Genomic DNA, 27,529 nt, shown 5'->3' with positions numbered 1-27,529 from the left:
TTGAGTAGTATAGACATTTTAATTATGTTAATTCTCCCTGTCCATGAGCATGGTATGTACTGCCCTTTATTTGTATTTTTTTCAATTTCTTTCTTCAGTGTTTTATAGTTCCCCAAGTATAGGTCTTTTTCCTCTTTGGTTAGATTTATTCCTATATTTGTTGTTATTTTGATGCAGTTGTAAATAGGATTGCTTTTATCATAGTTTCCCTTTCTGATGCTTCATTACTGGTGTAGAAAAAAATGAAACAGATTTCTGAAATATTTACTTTGTGTCTTGCTATTATACTGAATTCATTTATCAGTTCTAGTTGTTTTTTGGTGGAATCCTTTGGGTTCTCTAAATTACAGTATCATGTTATCTGCAAAAAATGACAGTTCTTCCTTTCCAATTTGAATGACTTTTTTCTTTTTCTTGCTTGATTACTCTAGCTAGGACTTCCTGTACTATGTTGAATAACAGTGGTGAGAATAGACATTCCTGTTTACTTCTGATCTTAAGGAAAACACTTTTAGTTTTTCCCCATTGAGTAGAATGTTAGCTGTGGGTTTGTCACACGTGGCTTCTATTATGTTGACGTATGTTCAGTATATTTCCACTTTGCTGAATTTTTTGTCATAAATTTGTGCTGGATTTTGTCAAATGCTTTTTCTGAATCTATTAATATGATTGTGTAATCTGGCAGCCAAGGAAAGTGGACTGGAATGTGCATGTGTGAACAATGACAACCTCACTGTACTAGCCATTAGAGCAGTAGACACCATTAAGTGAGCATGTGTACTGCATGGCCATCACATTCAAAATGACTGAGCAAGTAGAGCAATGAATCCTCATCCAATATTGCATTAAGCTTGAACATTCTTCCACGGAAACTATTCAGATGATTCAGAAGGCCACACCTATGGGCAACTGGTGATCGGCAGGTTCATCATTATAGTGCCCACTGATGCATTATGTCTCATGCAGAGTCTGTTTTTAGTGAAACATCAAATCACCCAGGTCACTCAGCCCCTCTACAGCCCAGATTTGGTTCCCATATGACTTCTGGCTTTTCCCCATACTAAAATTGCCTTTTAAAAAATAATTAGTTAATTAATTTATTTTTTTAAATATATTTTTAAATTTTATTGATTATGCCATTGCATTTGTTCTATTCCCCCCCTTCATTCCCCTCCATCCTGCACACCCCTCCCCCACCATTCCCCTCCTTTAGTTCATGAACATGTGTCTCAAGTTCTTTAGATTCTATATTTCCCCTACTATTCTTACCCTCCCCCCTATTTTCTATCTACTGTCTATGCTACATCTTTTCTGTACCTTCTCCCCCCTTCTCCTTCTCCCAATCCCCTGTTGCTAACCCTCCATGTGATCTTCATTTCTATGGTTCACTCCTTATCTAGCTCTCCTCTTAGTTTGCTTTTGTTTTAGGTGTGGTTGTTAGTAACTGTGAGTTTGCTGTCCTTTCACTGTTCATCTTTTTTATCTTCTTTTTCTTAGGTAAGTCCCTTTAACATTTCATATAATAAGGGCTTGGTGATGATGAACTCCTTGAATTTGATCTTATCTGAGAAGCACTTTAACTGTCCTTCCATTTTAAATGAAAGCTTTGCTGGATAGAGCAATCTTGGATGTAGGTCTTTGGATTTCATGACTTGGAATACTTCTTTCCAGCCCCTTCTTGCCTGTAAGGTCTCTTTGGAGAAATCAGCTGACAGTCTGATGGGAACTCCTTTGTAGGTGACTGTCCCTTATCTCTTGCTGCTTCTAGGATTCTCTCCTTCATTTTAATCTTGGCTAATGTAATTCTGATGTGCCTTGGTGTGTTCCTTCTTGGGTCCAACTTCTTTGGTACTCTCTGAGCTTCCTGGATTTCCTGGAAGTCTATTTACTTTGCCAGAATGTTCTCTTATTATTTGTTCAAATAAGGTTTCCACTTGTTGCTATTCCTCTTCCCCTTCTGGTACCCCTATAATTTGGATGTTGGAACGTTTAAAGATGTCCTGGAGGTTCCTAATCCTCTCCTCATTTTTTTGAATTCTTGTTTTGTCATATTTTTCTGTTTGGTCATTTTTTCCTTCCTTCTGGTCTGCTCCCTTGATTTGAGTCCCAGTTTCCTTTCCATCATTATTGGTTTCCTGTGCATTTCCATTCATTTCCATTAGTTTAGCCTTCATATATTTCTCTAATTTGTGACTAAAATCAACCAGTTCTGTGAGCACCCTGATCACCAGTGTTTTGAACTGTGCATCTGAAAGTTTGGCTATTTCTTGGTCACTTAGATTTATTGGCTCTGGGGCTCTGAGTTGTTCTTGAGCCATGTTTTGATCTGTTTGTGCCTGTTACGTATGAGGAGAGGCACCTTAGGTGTTCACCAGGGTGGGGCCACCCAGGTCTCTGGTTCATGACACTGTATGTGGTGGCAGGGTCAGAGAGGGAGCAATGGTGGTCCTTTTTGCTCTCCCAGTCTGCCTCACTGCTTGCCCCCGCCTGTTTATCTGAGTGCAAATGTGTGAGCCTGCCACCCTGTGCTGGGGCCTGCGAGGTCTGTCTCAATGCACATCTCTTCACTGGCTTATCTGCGTGCAAATGCGTGACCTCAGACAGCCAGCCGCACTGTGCCTTCCCGTAGCTACCCCGCACCTGGGATCCTCACCCTTGGCTGCTTGTGTGCCACCTGGGTCAGGGGATCGTTTTTGCCTGACCCGCTCTACTGCTGGCTTCGCCCCTCTCACTGGTTTAGCTGAGCGGTTCATTATTTTCGGACTCTGTATTGTTTGATTTTCTGTGGTTTGGTTGCGTTTATTGTTGTTAAAACTTTGTTGTTTTTAGATTTGGTTGTGTGAGGAAGCAAAGTGCTTCCACCTACGCCTCCATCTTGGCGGAAGTCTAAAATTGCCTTTGAAAAGGAAGAGATTTCACACCATGGATGAGATTCAGGAAAATATGACGGCACGGCTGACTGCAATTGGGAAGACTGTGTGAGGTTCCAAGGTGCCTACTTTGAAGGGGACTGAAGAGTCATTGTCCTATGCACAGTGTTTCTTGTATCTTGTGTCTTTTTCAATAAATGTCTCTATTTTTCATATTACCTGGTGAGATGCTTTCTGGACAGACTAATATGATTTTTATCTTCATTTTATTTATGTGCTGTATCACATTAATTGATTCGCAGATATTGTGTCAACCTTGAATCCCCAGAATAAGTCCCACTTGATCATGGGGCATGATGTTTTTAATGTATTGCTGGATTTGGTTTGGTAATATTTTGTTGAAGATTCTTGGATCTATATTTATCAAGAGTATTGGTGTACAATTTAATTTCTTTCTAGTGTCTTTATCTGGTTTTGAAATTAATATAATACTGGCCATGTAAAATGAGTTTGGGAATCTTTCCTTCTTTTGAATTTTTGGAATAATTTGAGAAAAATAGGTGTTAATTCTTCTTTGAACATGTGGTAAAATTCACCTGTGAAGCCATCTGGTTGAAGACTTTTATTTGTTAGGATTTTTTTTTGATTATTTTTTCTATTTCATTAGTTGTCATTTGTTCATATTTTCTGTTTCTTCTTGATTCTATTTTGGAAGATTGTCTGTTTCTAGGAATTTATCCATTTCTTACTAATTGTGCAATTTGTTGACATGTAGTTGTTCATAATATTTTCTTACAATTATTCATATTTCTGTGGTGTCATTTGTTACTTCTATTCTTTCATTTCTTATTTTATTTGGGTCTTTTCTCTCCTTTTCTTGATGAGTCAAATCAAAGGTTTATCCATCTCATTTATCTTTTCAAAGAACCATCTCCTGGTTTCATTGATCTATTGTATTATTATTTTATACTCTATTTCTTTTATCTCCATTCTTTATTATTTCCTTCCTTCTGTTCACTTTGAGCTTTGTTTTTTTTTTCTGTAGTTTCTTTAGATGTAGTTTCTTTAGATAGTTTACTTGAGATTTTTCTTGTTTCTTGAGATTTCCTCTTAGGACTGCTTTCACTGTGTCCAATAGGTTTTGGGTTGTTATGTTTTCATTTTCATTTGTCTGAAGGTATCATTTTATTTCTTTTTTTTTAATTTATTTTTTTAAATTGATTATGCTGTTACAGTTGTTCTATTCCCCCCTTCATTCCCCTCCACCCTGCCCCCCCATCCCCACCATTACCCCCCCTTTAGTTTATGTCCATGTGTCTCAAGTCCTTTAGGTTCTATATTTCCCATGCTATTCTTGCCCCCCCCCATCTATTTTCTATCTACTGTCTATGCTACTTATTTTCTGTACCTTCTCCCCCCATCTCCTCCCCCCACTCCCCTGTTGCTAACCCTCCTTGAGATCTTCATTTCTATGTTTCCACTCCTGATCTAGCTGTTCTTTTAGTTTGCTTTCGTTTTAGGTGTGGTTGTTAATAACTGTGAGCTTGTTGTTCTTTCACTGTTCATGTTTCTTTAACTTCTTTTTCTTAGATAAGTCCCTTTAACATTTCATATAATAAGGGCTTGGTGATGATGAACTCCTTGAATTTGATCTTATCTGAGAAGCACCTTATCTGTCCTTCCATTCTAAATGAAAGTTTTGCTGGATAGAGCAATCTTGGTTGTAGGTCTTTAGATTTCATGACTTGGAATATTTCTTTCCAGCCCCTTCTTGCCTGTAAGGTCTCTTTTGAGAAATCTGCTGACAGTCTGATGGGGACTCCTTTGTAGGTGATTGTCCCCTTAGCTCTTGCTGCTTCTAGGATTCTCTCCTTCATTTTAATTTTGGCTAATGTAATTATGATATGCCTTGGTGTGTTTCTTCTTGAGTCCAACTTTTTTGGTACTCTCTGGGCTTCTTGGATTTCTTGGAAGTCTATTTCCTTTGCCAGATTGGGGAAATTCTCCTTTATTATTTGTTCAAATAAGTTTTCCACTGGTGGCTGTGCCTTTCCCCCTTCTGGTACCCCTATAATTTGGATATTGGAGCATTTAAAGATGTCCTGGAGGTTCCTAAGACTCTCCTCATTTCTTTGAATTCTTGCTCCTTGACTCTTTTCTGTTTGGCTATTATTTGCTTTCTTCTGGTCCACTCCATTGATTTGAGTCCCAGTTTCCTTTTCATCTCTATGGGTTTCCTGTGGAATTCCATTAATTTCCCTTAGTTTAGCCTTCATATGTTTCTCTAATTTGTGGCTATAATCAACCAGATCTGTTAGGATCCTGATGACCAGTGTTTTAAACTGTGCGTCTGAGAGTTTTGCTATTTCTTCGTCGCTTAGATTTATCTCTGGGGCTTTGAGGTCTTCCTGCGACATTTTTGGTCTGTTCTGGCCCTTTAAATGTGAGAAGCGGCGCCTTGGACTCCCAGGTCGCTGGGTTGTGACGCTGTATGTGGGGGCGTGGCCAGAGCGGGGAAATGGCAGCGCCCTCTACTGCCGCAAGCCACGGGGACCGCAGGGCCCCGGTCCAACCGCCCACTCCCTCGCCTGTCCGCTCGCCCGCAGATAGGCAACCGCAGTCAACACGCAGCACCGCCTCCCCACTGTCTCCTCAGCAGTCGCTCACCAGGTGGGTTGCTCGGTCGCTCACTAGGTCCAATCCTGGGTTTGGAACCCGTGCGTCTGGATTCGCGCGTCTGGATTCGCGCGTCTGGATTCCGCGCCTGGGTCCGTCCGACCGGAGTCCTGTGCAACTCCTCACGAGACACCGGTTTCGCCCCTTACCGGTCGGGCTGAAGAATTTGTTGTTAACGGACTTCCGAAAAGTTCAATTTTCCGTGTTCTGGTTGTGTTTTCTGATGCTAATATTTAGTTGTCCCTAAACTTGGTTGTGTGAGAAGGCACGGCACATTCACCTATACCTCCATCTTGGCGGAAATCTCATTTTATTTCTTGATCCCATTTTAAATCCATTCATTGTTTACTGACATGTTATTCAACCTCCATGTGTCTGTATATTTTTCAGTTTTTTTTCTTGTAGTTGATTTCTAGTTTCTTACCTAAGTGGTAAAGAAGATGGTTGATATTATTTCAAATAAAAATTTATTTAGACTTATTTTGTGTCTTAAAATGTGGTCTATCCTAGAAAATGTTTCATGTGCACTTGAAAATAATGTATATTCTGCTGCTTTGGTGTGTAATGCTCTGAAAATATCAATTAAATCCATCTGGTCTAATGTGTCATTTAAAGCTGCTGTTTCCTTGATTTTCTGTCTGAAAGATCTATTCATTGATATCAATGGAGGGGGTTAAAATCTCCTACTATGGCTATCGATCCCTCCTTTAATGTTGATGAAGATTTGCTTTCTGTATTTAGATGCTCCTGAGTTGGGTAATTGATCCCTTTATCACATGTAATGTACTTCTTTGTCTCTTATTATAGCCTTTGTTTTAAAGTCTAATTCGTCTGATGTAATAAATATTGCTACTCCAGTTTTTTATTACAATTTGTATGAAATATCTTTTTTCATCCTTTTACTTTCAGTCTGTGTGTGTCTTTCATTCTGAGGTGAGTCTCTTGCAGACAACATCTGTATGGTCTTGTTTTCTTAATCATTCATGTACCCTATGTCTTTTGATTGGAGAACTTAATCTATTTACATTTAAAGTTATTGATAAGTATGTATTTACTGCCATTTTATTTTTTATAACTATGTTCTTCTTTTTTAAGAAGCTCCTTTAACATTTCCTGTAATACTGACTTGGTAGTACTAAGCAGAGTCTTTGTTTTTAATCCATTTTATACTGGCAGCTCAAAAAAGATAACTGATCCAAATATGTACAGACTCTTGGAGATGTGCCAAAATGTCAAAAAACACATCCCTGGGAATTCTAATATGAGGGGTCTAATTCATAATTGTACAGGTGGAGAAACCAAGGCTAAGAAAAAGGAAGGATTTGTGCAGGCCACATTGAAGTTACAGCTCTACTTCTTCCCCTGGTGTTTTCCTCCAATTATCTGCTTGAATTTCTCTTTGTTATTAATTTTAATTCACAGAGGCTTCCCTCTCTTTCTTCTTCTGTTTTCCACTCTCATTGCCTTTTCTTTTTCTGCTTGTCCTGCTTTTTAAATAAGTTTTAAAAATACCTGTGTTGAGATATAATTCAGATACCATATAATTCATCCATTTAAAGTGTACAATTTCATGGGTTTTAGTATATTCAAAGAACTCTGCATCATCACCATAATCAATTTTAAGCATTTTAAATTCTAAAGGAATCCCATACCCATTAACAGCTGCTTCCCTTTTACTCACAATTTCCTCAGTCCTTGGCAACCACTAGTTTACTTTTTGTCCATAAGGATTTGCCCCTTTTGGACATTTCATCTAAAGGGAATCATAAAATATTGGGTCTTTTGTGCCTGGTTTTTCTCACTTAGCATAATGTTTTCAAGTGCCATTCATGTTATAGCAGGTATCATATTTCATTCCTTTATTGTCAAATAACATTTTATTGTAGTGATAGCCATGTTATGTTTATCTTTTCATTATTTGATGGACATTTATTTGTATTGTTTCCTCTGTTTGACTATTATGTTGCTGTGAACATTCATGTACAAGTTTTTGTGTGGACATGTTTTCATTTGTCTTGGGAGTAGGAATAGAATTCCTAGGAATAGAATTTCTGAGACATATGGCAAGTCTACAAACCTTTCAAGGAACTGCCAGGCTGTTTTCCAAAGTTACTACATCACTTTACATGTCTTCCAGCAGTGTATGACAGTCCTAATTTTTACAGATTCTCCTCAACAATTCTTATTATCCATCTTTTGATAATAACCACCATAATGAGTATGAAGTGCTATCTTGTTGTATTTTGTATTTAAATTTCTCTGATGTATAATGATGCCAAACATCTTTTCATGCGCCTATTGGCCACATGTATACCTTCTTTGGAGAAATGTCTATTCAGAGACTTTGTCCTTTAAAAAATTGGTTTATCTGTCTTTTTGTTGTTGAGTTGCAAGTATTTTTTTATATATTCTGGATACAGGTTTCTATTAGACATATTATTCACAAGTGTCTTCTCCCCTGTGGGTTGTCTTTCACTTTTTGGATGGCCTTTTGATGCACGAAAGTTTTAAATTTTGATGATGTCCAATTTATCTGTTTCTTTTTTTCTTTGACTGCATTTACTTTTGGTGTTATACCTAAGAAACTATTGCTTAGTGCAAGGCCAATGATTTAATCAATTATGCCTAAATAATAAAGCCTCCATAGAAATCTATGAATTATGAGATTCAGAGAGTCTCTGGGTTGATGAACAAGAATATATAGATATGCCAGCAGTGTATTGTACCCCAGGCTCCACTAGGACAGATGCTTCTGTGCTTGGGACCCCTGTGGACCTGTCCGGCTATTCATTCATATCTTTTAACATCCTTTGTAATAAACTAGTGATCTAGTAAGTAAACTGATTTCCTGAGTTCTGTGAGACCCTTAGCAATTTAATCTAACCCCAACAGAGGAACATGGGAATTTATAGCTAGTAGTAGGTCAGAAACATAAGTAACAACCTGGACTTTTTGTGACTAGCCTCTGGAGTGGGTTGGGGGCAGTCTTGTGAGCCTGAGGCCATAACCTGTAGGATCTGATGACTTTAGGTAGACAGTGTCAGCATTGAGTTAAACTGTAGGATACCCTGTTGATGGCACAGAATTTTTTAATATGGGAAAACACTATACATATCTGGTCACCATAATTTTCATTGTGAGTAGTGAGAAAGAAACAAACAGGAGAGTTTTTCTTTTTTGCAAGTGCCAAGACAGTTCATTAGGGGAATTAATAGTTTCTTCAACAAATATTATTGGGACAACTGGGGATTTACATACAAAAAAGATAAAGTTGGAATCCTATATCACACGTACATAAATAGTAACTCAAAATGGTCATATATTTAAATGTAAGAGGTAAAACCATAAAACTCTTGAAAGAATACATTATAAGAGAAAATTTTGACTATGGGTTAGACAGTGGTTTTTAGATATGATGCCAAAAGCATAAGAGATAAAAGAGAAGATGGAAAGTTGAACATTCAAACCGAGAAAATATTTTTCTGCAAATAATATAATCAAAAAAGTAAAAAAAAAAACCCTCACAGAATGGAAGAAATATTTGCAAGCCATATATCCAATAAGGTACTTGAATGAAGAATATATAAGTAACTCTTACTACTCAATAATGAAAAGACAAATAACTAAATTTAAAATAAACAAAGGACTTAGACATTGTCCCAAAGAACATATGTGAATGGCCAAACAAGCAATGAAAAGTTGTTCAACATCATTAGTTATTACAGAAATGGAAATCAAAATCACAGTGAGATAATACTTCACACCCACTGGGATGACAATCATCAAAATGATGGAAAATGACAAATGTCCAGGATGTGGAGAAATTTGAATGCTCATTCATTACTGATAACAATATAAAATGGTAAGCCACTTTGGAAAACAGTATAGCAGTTCAACAAATTGTTTGTAAAACAAAATTAATTTTAGACTATAATCAAGAGTAGAAAGCATTGATTTGTGTAATAAAGAGCTATAGCCCAGAGGATACATTTATGTAGCAACCTAAATTGTATTCCACCAAGACAAAGGGCAAGTGTCTTTTATAGCGAAAGTTCTTTGCCCAGACTCTTAATTAGGTCTATTTTATGTGAATGAGGTATCCAAACTGCGCAATTCTGATTGGATAGGGCAGGTCTCAGTCTGTTGGTAGAAATACTAAACCAGAGTTTCCTTCCCTGCAGTGGTTGACTCAGGTGGTGTGAACAGTGGGCATAGTGTGAAAGCCGGAAGCTGAGAGTTCAGTCTGAGGTTCTTCCCAGTGTACAGAGTATGCAAGAAGCCCCTGTCAGCAAATGGCCACTAGGTTCTATTATTTATAAAATTTGAGCCCTCAGTTGACAATAGTGAGTTCATCTCAGCAGGTAAATTCCTGCTTTGGGTTCACATCAAATGAATCTTTCTTTTCAGGGTCAACATGTTAAACACAGAGTTATCATATGATTTAGCAATTGCACTCTTAGGTATGTATGTAAGTGAAATAGAAACATACCAACACAAAAACTTGTTTAAGAATGTTCACAGTGGCAGCCAAAAGTAATAACTTATAAATGGATAATGTGGCATATTCATGCAATGAGATATCATTCGATAATAAAAAAAGCAGTGAAATACTGACACATGCTGTAAAATTGATAAACCTTGAAAACATTACATCAAGTGAAAGAAACTAGTCACAAAAGATCACATATTGTATATTTCCATTTATATAAAAAGTCCAGAATAGGCAATTCTACAGAGATAGAAAGTAAGTCACTAATCAGTGGTTGCTTGTGGCTGAGGTGTGTGGGAGTAGAATGGGCTTGGAGAGAAATGGAGAATGACTGAAAATGGATATTGGGTTTCTTTATAGTGTGATGCAAATGTTCTAAAAATTGGTTGGTGGTGATGTTTGGTAAGCTCTGAATATTATTAAAAACAGTGAATTGCTTACTTTTAATGGGTAAATTTTATATTTAAAATGTATGTCAGTAAAAATGTTAAAAAAGAGTAAGCCAGTACCTAGCATATGATAAGCATTTAGTAAATGTAAACTATGATATCTAAAAACATGTCAAGCACAATTCTTTGAATAGTTTGCTATCTGTCTGTAGTGATGAAGTAGAAGTTTGTGATGTCAAAAATGACTGAAGGTCTAAGAACACATGGAAAGGGTGGTGGCAATGACAGAAAGAAGGCATCTGGCAAGGAAGCTAATTTGGGGATGGAGGAGAAATAGGAATTTCTGTTGGGGCATGTTGAATGTTCAAGTGGAAATGTCTACTGAAGATTAATGAAAAAAATGGATTTTGTCCTCATAACAGGAGAATTTGGGATAAATAAATAGAAAATGAGCAAGAGAGAGTGTTCCATTCTAATGAGACTGGGGAGATGGCAAGTTGATTAATACAATAACACTATATATAGTGAGGCAATAGATTCACTATAGATAGTAATATATCTATATGTTACTAAGCAATAGATAGTAATATTTAAGTAATTTAAAAAAGTAAACTGGTTATTTAAAAATGGTTTTTTATAGGTTTCTTTAGAAGACATATCCCTCACAACTCCCATCCCTCAATGTCACCCTTATATTCATGAATGAAGCTTTGTCCAGTATACAACGGGCCATTGCCAGTATCATGAGCTAGACCCCTTTGAGACTCCTGAAAGAGATCATCTTGATGGACGATTTTAGCTCAAATGGTGAGCAGCTTGATCAAGGAATAGTAATAAAAATGACCATTTATTAACTGTGCTAGGCTGGAAAGGGGCTTTAGCATAGAGTTTAGGACACTTTGGACTCCTCATATATGAAAAAGAAAGGAGTCATTTATTGATTCCTGTTTGCACTGGGCACATTAGTCTTCACAAAGTCATCATTGCAATTGCACAGGTGAGTTAATAAAGACAGACAGAGCACATAGTGTGCCCAAATTTCAAGGCCGGTCAGTGGTAGAGCTGAGCCAGGCCCAGGACTATGTGACTCCAAAGCCACCTGTGCCCTGTCTATGTACCATGGGAGAGGCCTGAGGGAGTAAAGTGGGGTCCAGTGGAGAGTCTAAGACACTAAGATTGGATTAAATTCATTCCTTTTGAGGAAAAAAACAATCTTCCCAGGTATTTAAGCCCAGAGAAAAAAAGGAGCTTTGGATGCTGAGACTCTTTACAGTGGTAATGTCTTTTGCTGGCAGCATGCCCCCTCCCCAGCCTGGTCTAACCCACCCAAGGAGGACACATGGAGAACTGGGAGGTAGTGGGTAAACCTGAGTCCTCGCTTTCTGGGGTTTCAGAATCCGAGTTCCTCCTTTACAAGCTCTGTGCTCTTGAGTAACTTAACTTCTCTATCCTCCAGTTTTCTTATTTGCAAAACATGGATGTTGATAATAAACTATTTCATAGACTGTAATGAGAATTGAGTGAGATAACAATCATAGTGAATATAGTTTGTTCTAAGCACCTTACTTATGTTAAGTACTTTAACCATTACAAAAATCCTACAGGGAAGGAGCCACTTCTTTGCTTAGTTCATGGATGTAAAAAACTAAGGCATAGACTGGTCAAGGAACTTGTTTAACATCAAACAGCTGGTAAATGACAGAACTGAGATTTGACCATAAACTTCAGTGGCTAGAGCTAGAGCTAGCCACTGTCTTCATTGATATAACACATGGTTTATGAGTAGCATTTAGCGCACAGTACCCACTCAGCAAGTGTTAGTTCTTAATTTTATTAATTTTTGGCATCAAACAGAAGAAATAGAATTAAGTCATAAACCCAGAGATTTGGGCTAGGAATAAGGAGGAAATTTCTAATAGTAAGGTCTGTGGAATGGCAACCTGGGGGAGGAATAGTTGCTCCTTCTCTGAGCATCTTTAAGTACCAGACAGGTTACTGCAGCTTCAAATTAGAGGCAGTTTGACCTGAGAGGAAGAGACAAATGACTTCTTATACTTTCTCTTTTTGATTTCCAGAGACTAAAAACATTCTTTTTTTTTTTTTTACTGTTCAGTTTGTCAAATATATGTTCTTTATAAACACTGAGTTTAAAAACATTCTTTTTCATGGTTTAATACCTTCCTCCCTTGCCCTTCCAATATAATTGCACAAAAAATGGAAAGGTACAATTCTTAAGCAAAATCCACCAAAAAACAAAGAAAAGAGAATGGCTGATATCATTCATTTCTAGGGATGGAGATCAACATAAACTTTCACATTTGGTTTTCAAGCAAAAATGAGGAGCTTAATGAGAAAGACCTCTGTTCTGGACACCTGAAGAGACCCTGGCTCCATTGCCTGCTTCTGAGATGACCTGAGGCAAGTCACCTCACCTCTCTGGGACTCAGCTTCTTTATGGGGCAAATGCAGGGGCTAACCTGAAGGATCTCTGAAGGTATCTTTTCCTATGAAAAAAAATTAGTGAATCCATCAGTCCACATTCTATGAAGAGCAGATAAGAAGTAATTCAAGACTTTTTCATGTGGAACAATGAAATAAAAAATACAAGGTTATAAACATAGGGTAGAAACATAACAAAACCTTCTATTGTTCTATACTGGGCCCATACCATATAACATATCCTTCCTATGTGGGTTGGGAACTCATTTATGTTTTCCATAGAGATAGTTTATTTGGATGGGCATGGAAGAGGGAATTGTTAATCATTCTTTGACTGTTGTCACTGGGACAGGAATCAACTTCTCTCTCATTAAGCATGGAAGCATTGGCTAGGTTAAGCCTACACTTAACATAGCTCAAAAATCTGTTTTGTATTAACTGAGAAAAGTAATTGGAAGTCTGTATCTTGCATGCCACAAGAGAAATTTACTGTTCATGTGACTTTGAAAGTAAGTCACTCAGCTACTTTATGCCCCCTTTTCCTCATCTGTGACCTGGGGGAAATAATAGTGCCTTCCTGATAGGACTATTCTAAGGATTAAATAACACATGTAATATCCTCAGAACAGAGCTTGCTCCCAGTAAATGTTAGCTAGCATTATTAGTCCTGTTTGTCTCAGTATCATTCGTAGAATTGTTGGAATGCCACAACCAGGTATTAGAGGTATATTTCCATCTTATTTTTCCCTAGATGTAAAGCTTAATTTGCATCAGGTCGAATGTCTCAAGTGTCAACAGAGCTAACCTAAGTTTTTCAGAAATTAATTTAATATAGGTGGAACCCTGTATTTTCTGTCCAATTCTGGACAAATTCCTCAATCAACAACTATTTTTTTAGTTTTTACCATGTGCCAGGCATTGGACATGGAAGAGAATGTCAGTGATTTAAGAAGTTCCCATTTTAATTGATGAGGTAAGACAAACATATGAAGACACTGCAGTATATGAAAGTAGTGTGCCAAACTGAGGGAGCTGTCAGTGAGTGCAAGAAAGCCCAGAAATGGTTGGGATGACCTAGGAAGTCTTGCTGGAGGAGGGAGTCTTGGATTTGGACTTGAAAATTTGCTAGGATTTGAAAAGGCAAAGAAAACAGAGGGAGACTGGTTGTGTGGGGAGGGGGAGATAGGGAGTAGAGAAAAAATGTGAGCAAAGATGCAGAAGCTAGAAGCACCCTGAGCTGACCAGCCTGAAAGAAAAGATTCTGGGGGAGGTTTGGTGGTGGGGGCAGGACCAATTGGAGAGCAAGACTGAGAAAGGAGCATAGGTCTACTTTAGAAGATCCATAGAGCATCTTTAATTTATATGTTGGACTATAAGCATTATTTCTGACAGGGTGACTCAGAATCTACAACTCAGAATTTTGGGATTAGAAGGATATTGACATGTTATCCAGCCTTCTCTGAGTTTTGGAAACAGAGATCCTCTAATGGTAAGTGACACAGAATTAGAGAGTGAGGGAACCCAAATTACAGTCTAGATATCCAGGCTCCATGGGAATCCCTCCTCTTTTCTTTTTTCTTGTTCCTCTCTTCTCCCCTCCCCTCCCCTCCCATCTTCTTTCCTTCCCTTCCCTTTCCTCCCCCTGCCCCACTATTTTGGTTTCCAAGTTTAATTCAAGAACTCATGCAAAATATTCCAGGTAGATGAGTTTTGATCCTCATCCTTCTTCTTTCTTTCATCCTGGTTTATCTGGCACTAACAGAATTTCTAACTGTCTTCACTGTTAGCAGCTACATGTAACCAATCAAACAGATTATTCTTCAAATATTTTTTTAAAAAGGAACCTCAGATATTATAGTAAGCTTGGTCTTGTTCCTTTTTAAAAATATTTTATTTATTTATTTTTAGAGAGAGGGGAAGGGAAGGAGAAAGAGTGGGAGAGAAACATCAGTGTGTGGTTGCCTCTCATGTGTCCCCTATTGGGGACCTGGCCTACAACCCAGGCATGTGCCCTGACTGGGAATCGAGCTGGCGACCCTTTGCTTCACAGGCCTGTGCTCAATCCACTGAGCTATACCAGCCAGGGCTTGGTCTTGCTCCTTTTAATAGATGTACACCCTCCACTGAGAGTTCTAGCTTTTCTATTCACTTTAATTCTTTCATGAAGAAATTGTTCCAAATGGGCAGAATTTATGATTCCATCTCCTGCAGGGTGGGAGCAGTCAAAGGTGAACTCCAGAACCTACTCCTTTGTTTTTGCCCTGCTTTCCTGAAAGTTCTTTCACAGATGCTATGGTAGCAGCAGAGGAAGGAAAAAATGTGTCAACCCCTTCTGATTACTTTCTGAAAGTAGTGACCGAGTGAACGTATGGAGTTTCCACCTTCTGTTTCTTTCAGTAGGAGCAAACATTCTTCAGGTTCATTGGCTCTCTGTAACACCTTCAATAGTTGAGTCAGTAACCCTGGAGTGTAACTGGGAAAGTTCTAAAGTGGGTAAAATTTTTAGTACCATAGTCATGTCAGTTTTGATTTCAGGTCCTGATCACTCCAGGAGACACAAATCTACTCTTCCTCTGAGAAAGGAACCAGAAAGAATCTCATACCTTGGCAATGGGGGGTAGGAGTCAGGGAGAGGAGATGGAGGGAACTCTTGACAAACCCAACCAAACACATACATAGTTCTTGAGTCAGCATGGCATGGTGGGTAAACATAACAGGGCCCATACCTAGATGTATGACTTAAACAAGTTTCTTAACCTCTCTGCAAGTCAGTTTTTTCATCTGTGAAGTGGGGATACAGAAGTGTCCTTCTCATAAAATTCTTTGAGAATTAAATGAATTAATATTATCAGGGAGTCATTTGGTTAGATATTTTGAACCCTGCTTAGTGATTTTCATCCAAGTTGTTTTCATGCATAGGAGAAATTCAATGGGTAGGCTCAGCCAAAGAACAAATGCATAGACAGACTTTATAAAGGGAGGCAAGAGAGGGAAGAAAATAGCTGTAATCAACCTGGGAATAGCGAATCTTGTTTGCATAATTAGGGGGATAAATTCATTAGCTAGAAGTTGGAAAATAGTTCAATTTGGGCATTTTGTCCCAGTTGGTCCTTGAGTAGGCCAAGTAGGAATAGCTAACATATGACAAAAGAATTTCAGTTGTTTATGTTTTCTTTAGAAAATCTTGAGTGTTGCAGGAGAGAAGATGTTGCAAGCTGTCTGCAATGTCTGACCATTAGCACTTCTACCTTAGTTAGGTCAGGTCTGTCCTACTCATTCTTGTTAAAAATTTTCAATATACATAAAGCTTGTATACACTGGTACATAGTAAGCAGTATTATTATTTAAGGTAGTTTAACTTTGAGGGAAAGGAGATTAAAAATGGTAACAGTAAGCCTGAAAATGGAAGGGAGGACAGGTAGTTACAGGGGAAACAATCAAGGCTATAGAATTGCTCATCCTAAGCTGGAGGTAGTTCAACCACTGTCATATGTAGAATAGTATAAATTTTCTGTACCAAATTGATTATTCAACTCAGAATTTCTATAGGTGTGCATTTCGTTGGCAGGAGAACTAAAGGCAAACTTGAACAAGAGTATTAAGATTTATAACCAGAAGTATCCACAACTACTGAAAATAGTCTGGCACACAAGGAGAAAAGGTCTTGCGTAAGCACACAACACTGGCTGGGAAGTGGCCATGGCTAATGCAGTTGCCATCTTGGATGCTCATGTTAAAGTGAACATAGCCTGGTAAGGCTCCAGGAGGTTTATTCCCCTGAAAAAGGGGAGAAAGGAGATACTGCACATGCTGAATACAAGATAGGGTAGTGTGGAAATAGGGAAAGCCAACACCATACCTTAAACAAAGGGCAGCTACTAAGATGGGATGCTTTTACTCAAGGATTTTGGTTGGCTAAGCATAGTAATCTAGTGCTAGAGAAAAAAAAAACAATGGTCTTCACTGTTGACACTTATTCCAACCCTGATTTTACCAAATACTTTGTGACTTTGTATACATCACTTCATTTAATTTGATATTCAAGTCCTTATCTGTAAAATGAAGAGATTATCTTTTTGTAATTCCTAAGGTTTTCCCAGACCTGAAATTACATGCTACAAAGACAGCTGTGTTCTTTGCAGAATGTAGGAAATCAGATAGTAAAGAGACATCATTCTGGAAACAGGGAGACAAAAGAGATAATGTAAATTCTGATAGAATAGTGATGGTCCTGGTTCTCAGTGGCTTGGGTGTAGTGTTTGGCTGCTGATTTCAAATATACTTTTGACATGGGTCAGCTTCTAACATCCCCAGCTATCCCCAAAACTGCACAGCTCTTCTGGACTCTGAAGAGTTCCTCTCACCACCCATCACAGCCTAAATGAAGAAAGTGCTCAAAGTCAGGGCAAGGTGCTTAGACCAGCTTTGTCTGCTTGCTTCTGCTGCTTGCCCTCATATCCAATCTGGGTTTGTTACATGTTGTTCTTCTAGGGATGAGCCCATCTTGGCTCTGATTCAGGAAGCCCACACCATGATTGTGTCATCTGTGTTTGACGACATTCATCTTGACACCTTTGAACTGACTAAATATGAATTGGCAGTTGATGGGTTTAATTGGGAACTCTGGTGCTGCTATGATTTACTTCCAAAGGCCTAGATTGATCTGAGTGATGTCACTGCTCCAGTGAAGTAAGTCTGAGAGGGCTCAGGAACTTGGTTAGCACATGGGAAGTCAGGCATATGGTGTGTGGTGGTGGTAATGGAAGAAGGGTGGGAGGGATTAGGGACAGGGGATGACAAAAAAACAAGTGAAAATTAAAGTTAAAAAAAGATGATACCAGATAAGAGATTATAGACCCTTAGGACTATTTTAGGGCTTTCAAGTAAAATAAAGCAAATTTTATGTTTTAGAAAACGTTTGGACCATTTTAAGTATTTATCAGTCTATGAAGTAGAGATACCAAGATGAAAAAAAATTGACTTTTAGTAAAATTTGAGAAAGTTTATGAGAACAACAGAGAATGAAGAAAGGCTATACATACTTAGTCTAGCTGGAGGGTTCAGGGAAAGCCTACAGGATAAGGGGCTTGGGTCGAGTTTCCAAGGCCAAACCATCACTGGCTTCCTACCCTGACTTCCATCCTAACCCACACATTACTGAGAGGTTAGCAACTCTTTCTTTGTGTTCCACAGGAGTCCTTCTATCATGGGCATCCTGGTTGCCGACAGGTTCTTCCTGGGAAAGATCAGATTTGTGGATAGTGGGATGCTGGTCTATGGAGGAGAAAGTGTGGAACTTAGCCTGAGGGTGGTACATTTCTATTCTCTTTATGGGACAAAGCAGAGAGAAATAAATGATGGTGACAAATTGCTGGAATCATGGAAAAAAGCTGAATATCATTGGCTCAAGATGTGGGCAAATCCTCATGTTTCTAGGTCACTAGAGAGAGGCAACGGGACTTGGGGAGTGGAGTTCTTTGTGTAGGTATATGTAATCTAGGACACATGGGTGGGAAGGGGTAGAACTGAGGCTCAGCAGATGGTGTCCCTATTTCCTTTGAGGAATCCAGGCATTTTTCCAGCATTTCCTAGAATAAAACAACTTGGCAGACAGCTCTCTATAAGACCAAAGAGAAACTGGGCAGAGGGACGAGGGGATACAGGTGTGTAGGAAGCGAAAATTGTTCCTGAATGGACAGTTAGAGCAACTGACATGATGACATGCGTTCATGCTGAATGTCGTCTAGACTAGGACAAACAGCCAGTGATGGGTTCCATGGGTTCTACAACAATAGAATCCTCAAACCACTTCTAGTTCTGACCAACTTTTTGTGCACTGGCTTCTCACTTCAGCAATGATGCCTCTTCTCTGCCCCTGCAGATTCTCATGCTTTCTCAGATCAAATGAACATCCTGAATTATTTTGCTTTATAAGGGAAGTCAGGGTACAAATTAAAATGATTAGAGAAATGACAAGTGCAAGTTCATATTACCTCGGTGTATCAGTAAGCTATTGTCACAAAGATGCTGGGTAACCAAGCACCCTAAACTCAGTGACTTAAAAAAATAATTTATTAAAAAAACACCCCCAAAACCAATAATTTATTTTCAGAGATCTGCAGGTCCAGCTGGAGTTTGATGGGGCTCTTAAGGCCTCAGTTTGGAACTAGTGCATTATTTCTTCTGTTCAATCCAATTTGTCAAAGGACATGTGATAGCCAAGCCCAAAGTCAATGGGCGGGGAATGTCTTCTGTCTACAACGAAGCCATGAAGAACTAGGGCCAATAAGTTCAACCCATCATGATCAGTTTGGAAGAGGTTCTATGTATAACATATTCCTTCCGCAGTATTGTTTTGCCTCTTCTGTACAATCTACAGGCCTTCTTTAAAAAGGCCCTGACTCTTGGGTTTGTGACTGTTCTCATTAGTTTACCCCTCTTTCATTTTCCAGCCTAAAGCTGAACTTCTTTTTAAAAATTCTCACCCAAGGATATATTTCTTGATTTTAGAGAAAGCAAGGTGGGGGTGAGGGAGTGAAAGAGAGAGAAGGAGAAAGACATTGATTGATTGATTGATTGATTGATTGCCTTTCGTACATGCCCTGACTGGGGATTGAAACTGAAACCTAGGTATGTGCCCTGACTCAGGATCGAACCCACAAATTTTGGTCCATGGAATAACACTCCAACCAAATGAGCCACCCAGCCAGGGCCTAAGGCTGACCTTTTAAAAGAGGTTGCATAAAAATAGTGAAAATTTCACAGGTATTGGACTCCAGATATTAAGTCCTACTTTTCCACAAAAAGCTTGTGTTATCCTGGGAAATATATAAATTCTCTAAGCCATACCTGCTACATCAAGAACCTAGCATGAGGCTCAGGCCGGGTAGGTCACTTGATTGGAGCATCATCCTGAAACACAAAGGTTGTGGTTACATACAAGAAACAAGCAATGAATGCATAAAAAAAGTGGAATAACAAGTTGATTTTTTCTTTCTCTTTCTCTGTCTAAAATTAATTAAAAGAACAAACCTAGCATGATGAATGACACATGACTTCTGCTTGATCAATAGTTAATAATAAGAATGTCAGGATGGTGGTATAAAAAATGCTGGATCTAGGTTCTAATCCTGGCTCTGCTAACTCCATGTGGACTGAGCTTCTATAAAATGGCTCCTCCCACTTTCCCAGCTCCAAAATTCTGAGGCCAGGTGACCTGTGGTCCATTGTGTTTTCTGGAGGAACAAGATAATTTTCTGTCTAAACCTTATTCTGGCCTACTTCCTTCAGTTTCTTTCCAACTGAGGCTGGTGACCACATATTGCACCTACTTAAGACTTAAACAGGACCCCACATTTATATATTAACAAATAAAGTTTGAGTCCCTATCTGGATTTTCCATTAAGCCACAACCATTCTTTGGCAAAGAGAACTACTTTTTACCTGTGGTCTTGATCAGCTTTCCTATTTCTGAAATGAAGAGGCGTGTCCTTGTTTTAAATACCCCATGAGAGTGATTGTGCAGCTAAAATGTAATAAATAGTTTGACATGATTTTATTAAGATATGAATTAGAATTCTTGTTTGGCTTCTGGAATAGATTCCAAAATAACAGAGGTTTAAACAAGGTAGAAATTAATTTCTCTCTTCCATAACTGTCTGAACATCTGTAGTGCAAGACTGAGATGGCAGCTCCAGGGTGACAGAGTCCAAGACTCTCCCATCTTGTGGCTCTGCCACACTCAACATCACGCCTATGTTCTAGTTAGTAGGAAGAGAAAAGGGGTGTGGGGGGAGAAAGAGTACGTCTTTTTTTAAGGCTCTACATGCAAGTTGTGTATATTGTATTTCATTGGCCACTACTGGCCATATGACCACATCTATATGCAAATGAGGATAGGAAACATAGATTTCAGCTAGTTGGTTATGTGCCCAGTTATTCCTTTGATGACTATGGATGTATGGGGGAATAGATATTGGGAGTACTACTAGTCTCTAGCACAAAAATATAAATGCAAAAATAATTATTTTATGCATGGTACTTAGCAGAGTCTTGAAGATGACCCTAGTTATGTTGTGGCTGGGGTGTTCCTATCCACCAGAGCTTCCTGTGAATTTGGCTGGAACCCGAATTCCCAACTTAGGACCCGGAGCCCTTCTTCGCATTTCTGTGTTCCTTGTCCTTTCCCCTGCTCTCCCTTTCTGCATCTAGACTGCCTCTTCCTGTTTCCATTCCCCTGTCCCACATGTCAAACTCTCCCATTTCAGTTCCCACAGAAGTCTTCTTTCTTTTAACATTTTGTGATTTTTGAAAATAAATTTTGCTGGAAACGTGGGGAGTGTCAGGGAAGGGTCATTCTTTTTCTATTCTTGGATAGAATAGTTTACCCACATTCAGATTCCTGGGTTTATATGCATGGTCATTTGCCTTTCAAAATATTTAAGCACGTGTTAGGATCTGTGTTTCCCCAATAACAGAACTTGGAGAACATCAGAGCTGCATGGAGTGTTTTATTCTGACATCTAGAGGCCATGGCAGTGATGTTGTGAATGCATGAGTATAAATGGAGATGGAGCAGTGGGGCTGATGGGCCAGAATGTAAAACCAACATAATGGCAAGCACTTTGTGAATTCCTTGTGCTGTGCCAGAACTTAACACGTGGACTGAACTGCTAGAATGTCAAATCCAGCTCTGTCATCTACTCACTAGTATACATGGGCAAGTTACTTAAGTGGGGATAATAATAATACCTACATGTTGAGGGTTAAATTTATGAAAAATACCAGGATAGTATGTGGCACAAATTAAGCCATTGCTATTATAAGCAGAAGCTTCATGTCTGCCTGTGTGTGTCCACAGAAAGAGGGGTAGATGTTTGGCAAGTGGGAATAAACTGAGGAAATAAACTTTGAAAAGTGTTGGTCAAGGATAACAGTAATATTACTTTATGAATATAAATTCTGATTTTTATCTTTTCATTTGAATTTGAGCTTTCTTGTGCCAATGATTACTTTTTTTTTGGAAATTCCTATGGTTTAGAAAACTCCTTTAACTAGAAAAATTGAGGTTGTATTTGGGCTTTTAAATGTTTGGCTACAGAGAATAAAATCTGAAAACAAATTAGCTGTAACTTCCACATGGTCCTAGGAACTAATGAGGGAAAATAGAAGAAGAGGTGCTTTGAATTAAACACAGATGCTGCTGTTCCCTGAGCACGTGTTCTGTCAGTCATTTAGTCCACCTGACAACCCACATGGTGGCTGTGCTGATCATGAGGAGTGTTTTACTCTGAGTCATAGGGTGTGCAGTGACAAATTTGAACACAGATCAGCCTGACTTCAAAGCTTGGCTTTTTTTCAAGAGGCAAGGGAAAGGAATCTGTGGTTTCAGAAGCTGAGGAAGGGAGGAAAGAAGTTGGAAGTCAAATAAGGGGCCTGGGTCCTCAGGTGCTTAAGTGAACCAGCAGGACTTGCTCACCCTGCCTCAGGGGCTCCACAGGTATGAGTGCAGTAGGTTGCCAACCTCTGCCAAATAGGCTAATATCTCCTCGAAATTACAATTCACTTGGGCAACCATAAAGAAAAGACACTGGAGCCATTGCGTCAATCCCATAGCATTAGATAGTTTAACCATCTTCCAGGACAAAGATCATATTTTTAAGCCAAATATTAGACTGTGTGGTCTGACAAGCATGTCTGTACTCATCAGAATGTCAAAAAATTTATAGTTATATCATAAGTCATGATATCTCTTAGTCAAGAATTGTCTGTATTTGTTCTCTGTTGCTGTGTAATAACATCACAAACTTAGTGACTTAAATCAATACATATTTATTATCTCTCAGTTAATGTAGCTTAGGAGTCCATTCTTGATGAGCTTCATCCTCTGCAAGGTTGCAGGCAAGTCATTGGCCAGGGCTGTCCTCATCTAGGACTGACTGAAGAAGCATCTGCTTCTGGGCTCATGTTAGCAGCATTCAGTTCTATGAAGTCACCCAGACCAAGGAGGCATTCAGGTTTTGGCTGGCTATCAGTTAGAAGCTACCCTTCATTTCTTGTACTTTCCATATTGTTGCTCACAGCATGGTGGCTTGTTTCTTGAAAGCCAGCAAGAGTGCATCTCTTAGCAAGATGTACACCACAATCTTATGTAATGTAATTACACACATGCAATCATGTACATACTATTATGTTGGCCATATCCTATTGGTTAGAAGATCGCCACCCACACTCTTGTGAAGACCAGGAGGCAGGGATTAGGGGGCCACTTGAGAGTCTATCCCACCCACCACCTTATATCTGGCATGCAGAGGGGCCCTGGGACCCTAACTGCAGTGGGATCAGCTCAGGGCATGGTCCTTCTCAGGACCCTGGCACTTTCCTTGGAGATAAAAGAGCAGGGACAGAACTTCCTTTGGTTTGTTCAGGAAGACTTGGTGAAGGGGGTAGAATTTCTGGAACTGTCTGAATGACAAGAGAGAAGTTTGGTAAACTTCTAAGGAAAGTTGTTTTAGATAAGTGAGTTGGGAGGTGGCATAGTGATAGGAGTGGGAGGACTGAATTTACCTCCTTTTAGAAGTGGTTCTAAAATGTTTGTCTCTGTACATCAATAAGCCATGCCACTTATTGACCATGGGGTCAAGCTTGTCCAGATGGTTTTTTCCCTCTTCTCTTGCAGGCATGGCAGTGTGGAGGAAGAACTGAGGTCTTGCCCTGCTCTTGGATCGCTCACCTACAGAGACACCAAAAGTCCTGTGCCTTGGATCTGATTTCTGCCTGGAAGCACAATGCTGTCAAAGTGGACAAAATCTGGATGGATGAATAAAAACACATGGTTTACTTGACCTGGAACATACCTCTCCAGGTTTGTCATGGAACTGAATAGAAGCAGGGAAGAAGAAAGGAGGAGGAGGTATGGCAGTGGTGGGAAATGGGAGGAGATACAGCAAAAGTACCATACCAGCCCTAAAAAATAAGGGTAAAGTCTAGATGGTGTGATGATAATGACACAACATTTATGTGGCAATATACCATGTTCTAGGTACTTAGTCACTACAACAGACCTATAAGGTAGGTTTATTTTTTATTTTATGTATTTGTTTATTTTTAAATTGCAGTTGACATTCAATATTATATTAGTTTAGGTGTACAGAATAGTGCTTAAACATTTGTATAGCATAAAAAGTGTTCCCTTGGATAAGTCTAGCACCCACTTGGCACCATACATAGTTGTTGCAATATTATTGACTACATTCCCTATGCTGTACTTTACATCCCTGTGACTATTTTGTGACTGGTAATTTTTACTTCTTAATCCTTCACCTTTTTCACTCAGTCCACACCCCCCTCACATCTGGTAACCATTACTTTGTTCTCTGTATCTATGAGTTTATTCATATTTCATTTGTTGATTTATTTTGTTTTTTAGATTCCACATATAAATGGAATGATATGATATTTTCCTGTTGCTGTCAGACTTATTTTACTTAGCATAATTCCCTCTGTGTCCACTCATGTTGTCACAAATGGCAAGATTTCATTCTTGTGTATAGCTGAGTAATATTCCAGTGTATATATGTACTACATCCTCTTTATCCATTCTTCTATTGATGGACACTTAGGTTACTTTCATATTTTAACTGTAGTAAAAAATGCTGCCATGTACATAGGAGTGCATATATCTTTTCAAATTAATGTTTTGTATTTCTTTGAATAAAAACCCAGAAGTGGAATTGCTATGTCACTTGGTAGTTCTATTTATTTTTTTGGCAAACTTCTGTATTGTTTTCTATAATTGCAGCACCAATTTACAAAACCACCAAGAGTACATAACTGTTCCTTTTTCTCCACATCTTTGCCAACACTTGTTATTTGTTGACTTACTGATGATAGCCATTCTGAGAAATGTGAGGTGATACCTTATTATGGTTTTAATTTGCATTTCCTGAGGATTAGTAATGTTGAACATCTTTTCATATGTCTATTGGCCATCTGTACATCCTCTCTGGAAAAGTGTCTATTCAGGTCCTCTGCCCATTTTTTAATCAGATCGTTTGGTGGGGGGGATTGGTGTTAAAATGTATGCATTCTTTATGTATTTTGGATATTAATTCCCTGTTAGATGTACCACTGGCAAATAACTTCTCCCACTTAGTAGGTTGTCTTTTCATTTTGTTGATCATTTCCTTCACTATGCAAAAACTCTTTCATTTGCTATAGTCCCATTTGTTTATTTTTATTTTGTTTCTCTTGCCCAAGGAGATAAACTAAATATATATATCTTACTAAGAGCAATGTCAAAGAATTTAGTGCCTGTGTTTTCTGCTAGGATTTTTATGGTTTCCAGTCTTACATTCAAGTCTTTAATTTATTTTGAATTTATTCTTGTATATTCTTTTGCATGTCTGTCCAGTTTTCCCAACACTATTTATTGAAGATACTGTCTCTACCTTATGGTATATTCTTGCCTGCTATGTCATGGATTAATTGACCATATAGGTGTGGGTTTATTTCTAGGTTCTTTTTTCTTTCTTTTTTTAAAAAAGATTCTATCTATTTATTTTTAGAGAGGGGGGAGGGGAAGGAGAAAGAGAGGGATAGAAACATCAATGTGTGGTTGCCTCTCACACGCCCTTCGCTGGGAACTTGGCCCACAATCCAGGCATGTGCCCTGAATGGGAATTGAACTAGCGACCCTTTGGTTTGCAGGCCCATGCTCAATCCACTGAGCTACACTAGTGGAGGCTATAATGTTTTTAATGTATTGCTGAATTCAGTTTGCTAATATTTTGTTGAGAATTTGTGCATCTGTGTTCTTCAAGGATATTGGCCTATAATTTTCTTTCTTTTTTTTTTTTCTTCTCGTAGTGTCTTTCTCTGGTTTGGAATCAGGATAATGTTGGCTTCATAAAATGGGCTTGGGAACTTTCTTTCCTCTTGAATTTTTGGATTAACTTGAGAAGGATAGGTGGTAATTCTTCTTTGAATGTTTGGTGAAATGTACTCATGATTCTATCTGGTTCAAGACTTTTGTGGAAGGTTTATTTTTTAAAGATTTTATTTCTTTTTTTAATTAATTTTATTTAGTTATTTTTCAAGTACAGTTTTTTGTCTTTTTTTCCCATCCCAGCCTCCCCCGCCCCTTGCTCCCCACCTCCCTCCCATTTCCACCCCCCTTAGTTCTCGTCCCTGTGTCCTTCCTATTTGTTCCTCCAAATCCCTCCCCCTTTTTCCCCTTAACTTCCCTTCCTTCTCCCCTCTGGTCACTGTCCCCTTGTTCTCTATTTCAGTGTCTTTTTTTTTTCGTGCTTGCTTGTTTGTTTTGTTGTTTCTTTATTATTAGAGAGAGGGGAAGGGAGGGAGAAAGAGAGGAAGAGAAACATCAGTGTGTGGTTTCCTCTCATGTGCCCTTCACTGGGGACCTGGCCAGCAACCCAGGCATGTGCCCTGACTGGGAATCAAACCAGTGTCCCTTTACTTTGCCATGTGGCTCTCAATCCACTGAGCCACACCACCCAGGGCTGTTGGAAATTTTTTGATTACTGACTGATCTGTTCAGATTTTCTGCTTCTTCTTGGTTTAGGTTAGTCTTGAAAGATTGTATGTTTCTAAAGATTTACCCATTTCTTCCGGATCATCCAACTTGTTGACATATAATTATTTATAATATTTTCTTATACTTCTCAGTGTTTTGGTAGTGTCAGCTGCCACTTCCCTTTCATTTCTGATTTTATTTACTTGAGTCCTCTCTATTTTTTTATTGATGAGTCTGGTTTAAGGTTTATCAATTTTGTTTATCTTTTCAAAGAACAAGCTCTTGGTTCATTGATCTTTGTTATTTGTTTACTTCTGCCCCAATTGTTTTTTATTCTTGCTTCTACTGACTTTGGGCTTTGTTTGTCCTTTTTTCTCTTGTTCCTTTAGGTATAAGGTTAGATTGTTTATTTGATATGTTTCTTGTTTCTCAAGGTAGGCCTGTATTGCTATGAATTTCCTTCTTGGAATTGCTTTGGCTACACCCCACATATTTGAGGGTCATTTGTGCTTTCATTCTTGTTTATCTCAAGGTATTTTTTTTATTTTTTAATATTTTATTTATCTTTTAGAGGGGAAGGGAAGGAGAGAGGGGAGCTAGGTATTTTTTTATTTTTGTTGATCTCGTTAATCCATTCACTTGTTAACAGCATGTTCTTATGGTTTTTCTAGTTTTTTTTTCTTGGAATTGATTTCTAGTTCCATACCATTGTGAACGGATGCTTGATATGATTCCAATATGTTAATGTATTGAGATTTGTTTTGTATCCTAACATGTAGTCTATCCTGGAGAATGTTCTAGGTGTGTTTGAAGGAGATGGATATTCTGCTGCCTTACCATGTAATGTTTCACAAATATCAAGTAATCCATCTGGTCTAATGTGTTATTTAAAGCTTATATTTCCTTATGGATATTTTTGTCTGGATAATCTGCTTCTTCTTTTTAGAGAAGTCTCTTTTTTGAAAATATATTTTATTGATTATGTCATTACAGTTGTCCCATTTCCCCCTCCTCATTCCCCTCTACCCTGCATACCCCCTTTCCCCCATTCCCCACTCCTTTAGTTGATGTTCATGTGTCACAAGTTCTTTAGCTTCTACATTTCCCACACTATTCTTGCCCTCCCCCCTGT

At 38.6% G+C, this 27,529-nt stretch overlaps 1 protein-coding gene across 1 annotated transcript in view; it reads left to right on the top strand.

Moving 5' to 3' along the window:
* The window catches only part of GALNT8 (polypeptide N-acetylgalactosaminyltransferase 8), a 54,460-nt gene that overhangs the window by 8,150 nt on the left and 18,781 nt on the right, over window positions 1–27,529 (top strand). Inside the window, 5 exon segments of the mRNA XM_053662034.1 lie at window positions 11,065–11,231; window positions 16,432–16,615; window positions 17,355–17,552; window positions 18,057–18,171; window positions 23,542–23,727. Of these exon segments, the coding sequence (XP_053518009.1) occupies window positions 11,065–11,231; window positions 16,432–16,615; window positions 17,355–17,552; window positions 18,057–18,171; window positions 23,542–23,727 (850 nt within the window).

Source organism: Artibeus jamaicensis, unplaced genomic scaffold (assembly GCF_021234435.1).
Source record: "Artibeus jamaicensis isolate MK-2021 breed Jamaican fruit bat unplaced genomic scaffold, CSHL_Jam_final contig_1028, whole genome shotgun sequence".
In the NCBI taxonomy this organism is placed as follows: domain Eukaryota; kingdom Metazoa; phylum Chordata; class Mammalia; order Chiroptera; family Phyllostomidae; genus Artibeus; species Artibeus jamaicensis.
This window is presented reverse-complemented; position numbering and strand designations above follow the sequence as displayed.